We start from the raw sequence: 9,484 nt of genomic DNA, 5'->3' as shown, positions 1-9,484 counted from the left end.
TAACTAAACTCATGGTAAGTTGCAGTGGAAATGTAATGCCATCTATAATAATTAGCATTTGCAATAGTTTTCAAAAGAAACAGAATGACTTGCAAATAGAATGCAGTGATTTAAATGCATTTGTAATTACCTGGATTAGGACTCAAGGTAATTGAGTAATGAGGAAAAAGGTAAAACTTCTCTACCAAGACAATACCATCACTGCTTATATTAATAACAATGTATTAATGTTTTATTCTAATTACAATAAACAGAACATAACAGTCCCTTATTTGTACAAAAATACCTGAAAAGGTTACAATTAAGAGATATAAGCCATTCAGCTATTTATAGATTGAAGCAAAGCACAGTATGAATACAGGATCTTTCTCCTAAAAAGAGATACAGGTTCTTGTTTTTTTTGCATTCCCTGAAATACATAATGGTTTATATTTTATAGATCTATATATTTGCTTTACTCCTTTGTACAGTCACTGTATCTTGCATTGTGACAATATATGCAAAGCACAAGAGTCATTATCGATCACTGGAAAAGGTTCCCATGAACGGTCCAAAGTCAGCTCTGGTTTAGTGCAGAGAAAAAGGTCATCAGAGGCACCTGCTGCATTTTAGGCTTCGTGGGACAAACAGACTTACACAAGAGAGAAGAGGACACCTGTGCTGTACTACTGTTTGGGAGAAACTACTGGTATTCTGAAAGAACATCATAAAGGCCAAACTACTTACTAAAGAAAAAATGATTTGGTGAAATACTATTAACCCCAAGTTGATCAACAGAATTACACAACATCGCACATACAAAATCTCACTGGTCTGACGATATGACCAGTTTTCAACAGGCTCCATGTCAACCCTGAGCAACCCAGTTACATTCATTTCTCTGAAATATAAAAAAGTACATTTACTTAATTCACTTTCATCAGTTCACTACTTTGCAGGTGATTCAATGTCACTAGTAACATTCTAGTTCATAGCAAGTCACTGTGTGAGAGAACTCGCCTCTGAATACAAAAAACACATCTGTATCTAACAGGCCTAAACAGTTAGTGTTGAGAGTCAGTGATGTCTGAGTAGCTTAGGATGACTTGCAGGAACTATGAAAAGATGTACACTGTATGCCCAAGCCAACTATAGTTCCATACCAGCAACATTCCAATATTACACACATTTGTGAAGAGGTTTTTACATGAAACATTTAAGAAATAAACTCGATATGCACATTAAATCAAATTATAAAAATCACCCAAATAAATCAAGTTTCTTCATGGCGAAGGCAGTGTGCACGGGCAGGAAGGGCTGATTCACAAGGAGTTCATGAGATCCTACTCACTTTCCACACAGCCTGATAGACAGAGGCTTAGCACACAGCCACCTGTTGAACGGCACTGTTACAACTAATATTGTTAATTGATATTACTGTTAATACTTTACCACTTACCAGTAAAGTCTGATAATCTTAGGTTTTGGCAAGCAGCTTACTGACAAACGTAATTTCAACCAATGTGGTATAACTGTTTAGTACAGACTTAAACTACTTTATAGTTTACATACTACTTATAAACGTTCTATTGACTCATTTTAGATGTACATTTTTGATTGGTTTATTGATTTAACTCTATCAAACTCAAATGTGCGAAGTATGTTGACATTTGCGCCTCCAGGGATACTATTTGAGACTCAACCCATTGTCAACAAGCTTAAACTAGTTCCTAAATACATATGGTTATGCATCCTCTAGGGTCTGTTGATATGTTAATGCTTAAATACACATTTGAGTTTTTACAGACTGGCCAGATGCCATTCTGACGATAGACCTTAAGCAAGATAAAAATCAAAGCGTATTTGTCACATGCCCCGAATACAACAGTGAAATGCTTACTTACAAGCCCTTAACAAACAACGCAGTTTTAATAAAATACAAAAAAAGGTAAGAGATAAGAATAACAAATTATTAAAGAGCAGCAGTAAATAACAATAGCGGGCTATATACGGGGGTACCGGTACAGAGTCAATGTGCAGGGGCACCGATGTCAAGGTAATTGAGGTAATATGTACATGTAGATAGAGTTATTAAAGTGACTATGCATAGATGATAACAGAGAGTAGCAGCAGCGGGGGCAATGCAAATAGTCTGGGTAGCCATTTGATTAGCTGTTCAGGAGTCTTATGTCTTGGGCGTAGAAGCTATTTAGGAGCCTCTTGGACCTAGACTTTGCGCCCCGGTACCGCTTGCCATGCGGGAGAAGAGAGAAGTCTATGACTAAGGTGGCTGGAGTCTTTGACAATTTTTAAGGCCTTCCTCTGACACCGCCTGGTATAGAGGTCCTGGATAGCAGGAAGCTTGGCCCGGTGATGTAATGGGCCATACGCACTACCCTCTGTTGTGCCTTGCGGTCGGAGGCCGAGCAGTTGCCATACCAGGCAGTGACGCAACCAGTCAGGATGCTCTCGATGGTGCAAGCTGTAAAACCTTTTGAGGATCTGAGAACCCATGCCAAATCTTTTCAGTCTCCTGAAGGGGAATAGGTTTTGTCGTGTCCTCTTCACGACTGTCTTGGTGTGCTTGGACCATGTTAGTTTGTTGGTGATGTGGATGCCAATACCTTGAATCTCTCAACCTGCTCCACTACAGCCCCGTCGATGAGAATGGGGGCGTAGTCGGTCCTCCTTTCCTGTAGTCCACAATCATCTCCTTTGTCTTGATCACGTTGAGGAAGAGAATGTTGTCCTTGCACCACACGGTCAGGTCTCTGACCTCTTCCCTATATGCTTTCTCATCGTTGTCGGTGATCAGGCCTACCACTGTTGTGTCATCAGCAAACTTAATGATGGTGTTGGAGTCGTGCCTGGCCGTGCAGTCATGAGTGAACAGGAAGTACACAGGAGGGGACTGAGCACGCACCCCTAAGGGGCCTGTGTTGAGGATCAGTGTTGCAGATGTGTTGTTACCTACCCTGACCACCTGGGGGCGGCTCGTCAGGAAGTCCAGAATCCAGTTGCCGAGGGAGGTGTTTAGTCCCAGGGTCCTTAGCTTAGTGATGAGCTTTGACGGGCACTACGGTGTTGAACGCTGAGCTGGAGTCAATGAATAGCATTCTCACATAGGTGTTCCTTTTGTCCAGGTGTGAAAGGGCAGTGTGGAGTGCAATAGAGATTGCATCATCTGTGGATCTGTTGGTGCGGTACGCAAATTGGAGTGGGTCTAAGGTTTCTGGGAATAATGGGCCTTGTGAATGTTGACCTGTTTAAAGGTCTTACTCACATCGGCTGCGGAGAGCGTGATCACACAGTCGTCCAGAACAGCTGATGCTCTCATGCATGTTCATTGTTACTTGCCTCGAAGCGATCGTAGAAGTTATTTAGCTTGTCTGGTAAGCTCGTGTCACTGGGCCGCTCTCGGCTGTGCTTCCCCTTCGTAGTCTGTAATAGTTTGCAGGCCCTGCCACATCCGATCGGAACCGGTGTAGTACGATTCGATCTTAGTCCTGTATTGAGGCTTTGCCTGTTTGATGGTTCGTCGGAAGGGCATAGCGGGATTTCTTATAAGCTTCCGGGCTAGAGTCCCGCTCCTTGAAAGTGGCAGCTCTACCCTTTAGCTCAGAGCGAATGTTGCCTGATAAAATGATACATCTCAAATCTCATCTGCATAACCAGGATGTTGTTTTATCTACATCCTCTTATGGGGATGATTGCTCTATTCTTATGCTGCATTCATAACCAAGTGGCAAGGTGGTAATTACCAATTGTGAAGTTGTAAATATGAGTTAAATGCATTCACCCCCCTTGAACTTGAGAAACGTTGTTTGGCTAATGGCAAAAAGCTGCATCAACCATAAACTACAAGTACAGATAGTGCTCACAAACAAATTATAGTGTTCACCAACCATATTAATAGATTGCTTTTTATAAATAATGTTTTGTTTAATTTAACTCCCGAAAATGCTGTTATAGAGGTAATTTCCTTAGTGGGTTACGTCAGAGTTCAACATGGGAGAAGTCGGCGCTCAGGGATAACAGAACAGTTTCCTAGTAATTACCAGTTGGAGGGACGGTCAAGTGGATCTTTCTTTACAGTTCTATGCTTGTATTTACGACTTTACAACATGCTATTAACACAGCATTAGGTCTGTATCGAGCAAACTGTCCAAGTTTTGTGCCAACATCCGTGATGCTTTTGAATGAATCTTGATTGTTGGGACATGTAAACAATCCTTAAAAATGTGAAATGTGTTAGTTCATGACGTTTGCCCCTAAAGGGGCAATCCATTTTGGACTTATAAATGAATGATATGTAGCTTTCCACTGAGTCTTGAAGAATATAGCTTATAAATGCCTCATAAGCTTAGTTCAACTGCCGTACCCCATCAGAACCCAAAATATAAGCTTGATTTACTCCAATGTTTGTTTACATTTTCTTTGTTCACAAACTACATGGCTTCAAAACATGTTTGAATCTATCATTTTGATATCATGGATGCTCAGTCCTTGCATCCATATCTGTCTATGAATTTGAGAGTGGTTACTCCAGCCCAATACCACAGCGTTTTAACAAAACATAATGCGGGGTATATGCTTTGCTATTGTGTCAATGGATGATTTCCCATTTAAGTAGAGTATTTGATTAGCTTTCGTAGTGGTTGTCTGCCATCTAGTGGGGAAACAGGGTGACGTATAACCCCATGTACAGTTGAACATTTCAAGCAGACATTTATGATAGTTAGATGAAAATATATAACTAAACTCATGGTAAGTTGCAGTGGAAATGTAATGCCATCTATAATAATTAGCATTTGCAATAGTTTTCAAAAGAAACAGAATGACTTGCAAATAGAATGCAGTGATTTAAATGCATTTGTAATTACCTGGATTAGGACTCAAGGTAATTGAGTAATGAGGAAAAAGGTAAAACTTCTCTACCAAGACAATACCATCACTGCTTAAATTAATAACAATGTATTAACAATGTATTATTTTATTCTAATTACAATAAACAGAACATAACAGTCCCTTATTTGTACAAAAATACCTGAAAAGGTTACAATTAAGAGATATAAGCCATTCAGCTATTTACAGATTGAAGCAAAGCACAGTATGAATACAGGATCTTTCTCTTAAAAAGAGATACAGGTTCTTGTTTTTTTTGCATTCCCTGAAATACATAATGGTTTATATTTATATAGATCTATATATATTTGCTTTACTCCTTTGTACAGTCACTGTATCTTGCATTGTGACAATATATGCAAAGCACAAGAGTCATTATCGATCACTGGAAAAGGTTCCCATGAACGGTCCAAAGTCAGCTCTGGTTTAGTGCAGAGAAAAAGGTCATCAGAGGCACCTGCTGCATTTTAGGCTTCTTGGGACAAACAGACTTACACAAGAGAGAAGAGGACACCTGTGCTGTACTACTGTTTGGGAGAAACTACTGGTATTCTGAAAGAACATCATAAAGACCAAACTACTTACTAAAGAAAAATGATTTGGTGAAATACTATTAACCCCAAATTGATCAACAGAACTACACAACATCGCACATACAAAATCTCACTGGTCTGACGATATAACCAGTTTTCAACAGGCTCCATGTCAACCCTGAGCAACCCAGTTACATTCATTTCTCTGAAATATAAAAAAGTACATTTACTTAATTCACTTTCATCAGTTCACTACTTTGCAGGTGATTCAATGTCACTAGTAACATTCTAGTTCATAGCAAGACACTATGTGAGAGAACTCGCCTCTGAATACAAAAAACACCTATCTGTATCTAACAGGCCTAAACAGTTAGTGTTGAGAAGTCAGTGATGTCTGAGTAGCTTAGGATGACTTGCAGGAACTATGAAAAGATGTACACTGTATGCCCAAGCCAACTATAGTTCCATACCAGCAACATTCCAATATTACAGACATTTGTGAAGAGGTTTTTACATGACAAACATTTAAGAAATAAACTCGATATGCACATTAAACCAAATGATAAAAATAAATCAAGTTTCTTCATTTCATAAGTAGTTAAGAGTAAGCCAATGCGGTAATAATAGTGATCTGTAACCTAAATACAGTGTTGCATCTACATGGTTTCATATGCTAATATGGTACATTGATTCAATACACAACTTTTACATGAGTTGCATATTACATTGTACAGCTAAGATTACCACCGGAGGAGGCAATTCTAACTGATTTCTACTGAAATCATTATGACCAATGGGAAGATATATTGTCCGACGTTTTGACCGAATTTAGCAAAGAAGTAAGCAGCTTTGGCACCTAACCTGCTCATTGTATAGTCATAATGATTCCACACCCAGAGCCATACATTAACATATATTATATATTCATGGCTCTGGTCACACCCAATAAACAGTGAAGTGTAGCTCTGAAGTTACTCTTAAAATTCCATGGAAAAAGGTACTGCAATGGGCATCTAGTGGTGCCATCACATCCAAGCCTTTCTCATTGGATAATACACACTATGCTGTGGAAAAGACTTGGCTATTTAATGTACTGTACGCCAATTCGTTTTTTGCAATTGTGGCTCAAGTATTGTGAAGGTATAGCTTCACTTCTGACAAGAAACAAAGTTCTGATTAACGCAAAGTTTAAAGAGTGAAAGTTCTGTAAAATGGAAGACAACTAACTGTAATGAAATGGGACAGAGCAACTGAACTGACAGCTCAAAAAACAGTGTCTATTTGAAAATCAACTCATGAATTAAATATCTAGATATGAAATGAATTTGATTGACATTATCAGTGAAAGTCACTTAAGAAGATGTCAAATGTTTAAATATGTAACAAACAAAAAAATACATGTAATCTTCTTCAACCTGTGTGTTTGAAATATTCTTGAGGGGTTCATGTGAAAAGATTTCCTAAATGTAGAAGAATGTGTGAGAGAAAGGCATTAAACTGAATATCGATGTGAAACGCACTGTGACTGAAATATTAGTGACTTTTATTCCCCACGCTTTTTCTACTGACACCAATTTGGAATGAAAATCACTAGGGAACACCACTTGAATGTTACTTCATAGTAAGTGTTGGTGATAAAATAGTTTGAGTGTTCAAACATAAAAAGCAAGAAATTAATTATAGGCTTTGTAATAGATGCTATGTAATAATTACGCTGTTCAATCATTCCATGGTAATGATAAAACAGTAATGAACAGCACTGAGAAAAGAGCTACATTTCAAGTAATCACTCACATCCAGGTAAATAAATACATTTGCAAAACAATACTTGAAATGATTGAGTCATTGCATCTTGTTTTTTGAAATGTCATTGTGCAGAACTTGTAGATAGTGTGGCTAATATTCTGTATCTGAATCTATCCAGCTTAAGACACTATAAATAAAATAAAAAGATGGCTCTTTCTTAATGTTGCGTTACAGGTAAAAACATCTTTACAAATCTGTGTGTTCACTGCAACCTTGGACGAGGCTGGACAGTAAAAACCCTTCCACTTCAGGGTATCATCCATTACTAGGGCTTCACAGTGTCTGTTCTAAAAACAATCATTCAATCACATCATGGAAAAGAAAAGCAACAAGTCTAAAATGAACGGACTTGGGGTGAATCCCAAATGGCACTCTATTCCCGATATAGTGCACTACTTTTGACCAAAGGCTTACGGGCCCTAGTTAAAAGTAAGGTAATGCACTATCTAGGGAATACGGTGCCATTTCCGATGCACCCTTGGATTAAGAAGATGGGTCCTCCTAGCAGATGAGTCGATTGATTCCAGTTGCATTCTACAGACAGCACAACAGACAGACCGACCTTGGACTCTACACGTCAACTCTGAGCTAGTCAGATCCCTCTAGTGGATCACAAGAGGTTGGTGTAGTGGTTATATTTCCCTGTGTTCTGACGGAGGGAATGCAAACAGGTAGGTTTAAAAGAAAACTGTGGCACCCTCCCGCCCCAGTGGCCTGTTAGATTTTACTCATATAATCATAACCATGTCTTCAGAGTGCTTACAACATGGAATTAGTCCACAAGATGGCCATAAGCTTTCCAATGTTATACATATAGCTTTATTATTGTGTTGACACCAAGAGAGACCCAAGAGCTGAGCTGTTATGTTGCTTGTTATCACCTGAAGAGCAGCATGGTAGCCTAGTGTCATTCTGAATACGTACTGTAGCCAACAATAGAAGGGTTGGTTATAGCACACGGTATAGGACTAGGCTAGCAGCGTGGACCACAACAGCTATCTATTACATGGACTTAAATGAGTGGATGAGAGGGGGAGTGAATGAATACCTGTAGTAGTTTATATTTTGGGGGGAAGTTCATGTGGAACACCGGATGGTGGAGCTGATGATGGATTGATTTAACACCGAACTGGATGTAGTGATTTAGTTGTTGTTGTCTGACTGTTAGAAATCTATATGCTCCAGACTACTGATAAGAAACTAAAACGGACTAAGAACACATTTGATGCAGTACTAAAATGTCATGAATACAAACGCCTGTGAGGTCACCAAAGAAAGAAAGAAATGAAGAAAAGTCCTATGAGAATGGAATGAATGGATCCTGTGTAGTCCTTGAGTATCCTTCAGCTCCATCCTAAATTACCAGGTCCAGCCTTTCCTTTCCTACAGCTTGAAAGAGACAGCTGGCCTCGTGATCTGTCTTGTGATGTTCTTTTTCCGAATATCAGATTGTCCATCCATCCCTCCAACACAGGAGGGATTTGCCATTGTTGGTAACGAGAAGAATGAGACGGTAGAGGAATTCTTCTTCAGTCAGTGTGGAAAGGCCTGTTCCCAGTTTCACAAGCGCCAAACTAGAAAACAATCAGCTTTTCAGAAAAAGGTTGTAGTATAGATGATTTGTAACAAAAAAAATACTTTCATTCTGTAAAAAAGTGGCCCAGACTAAACAAAGTCCTGATGATTGTACAAGGAAAATAAAAACTCCTTTGATCTCATAAACTGTCACTAAACAGTGTCAGTGGATCAGAGCTTATTGGTGACTATGAATACAAACTTGAAAATGTTTTTGTTTTTTATAAGAGTTAATAACAACGTGGTGCAGCTTTTTGCTTTTATTTTTGCTTCTTTATCTCCTCCTTCCTTCCGGAACACAGAGGTCACTGAAGTCCACTGGCGTCCCTCCTAACTCCCCAACCACTCCCTCCTGTTCCATCCGCAGTCTCTGGCAGCTCATGACACATCAAGAACAACATGAGTTCATCACTTTAGCTTCTCCTAAAGAAAAAGTCTTGAGTTTGTTTTTAGGCAGAGTCCGGTCAAGTCATAGGTCAGGGGTCATAAGGCTACGAGGGTGCAGGGGTGCTTGAGTTTACAAGGCAGGACTCCTCTGTTGAGCTGGTAGAACTCCACCAGCTGGATCAGGTCGGTGAATTTGGTGGACCCGTCGTCAAGGCTGAAGAAGATCTGGCCGTCCTCTTCACACTGCAGGACGGACCATAGAGACAACAGTCAGGTGAGAACAACAGGAAGTAATGAAC

At 39.4% G+C, this 9,484-nt stretch overlaps 1 protein-coding gene across 6 annotated transcripts in view; it reads right to left on the bottom strand.

Annotated features, from left to right (window-relative positions):
- Window positions 1–4,956: 4,956 nt before the first annotated feature.
- LOC115102810 (growth factor receptor-bound protein 10-like) overlaps window positions 4,957–9,484 on the bottom strand; it is a 92,587-nt gene continuing 88,059 nt past the window's right edge. For all 6 annotated transcript variants that reach the window (XM_029623123.2, XM_029623133.2, XM_029623141.2 and 3 more), the window contains one exon: window positions 4,957–9,428. In XM_029623123.2, coding sequence (XP_029478983.1) covers window positions 9,282–9,428 — 147 coding nt within the window. In that variant the 3' untranslated portion in view covers window positions 4,957–9,281. The remainder of the gene's footprint in view (window positions 9,429–9,484) is intronic.

This window comes from Oncorhynchus nerka, linkage group LG3 (genome assembly GCF_034236695.1).
Source record: "Oncorhynchus nerka isolate Pitt River linkage group LG3, Oner_Uvic_2.0, whole genome shotgun sequence".
Taxonomy (NCBI): Eukaryota; Metazoa; Chordata; class Actinopteri; order Salmoniformes; family Salmonidae; genus Oncorhynchus; species Oncorhynchus nerka.
Note: the sequence above shows the minus strand (reverse complement) of the source record. Positions and strands in the feature narration are given on the sequence as shown.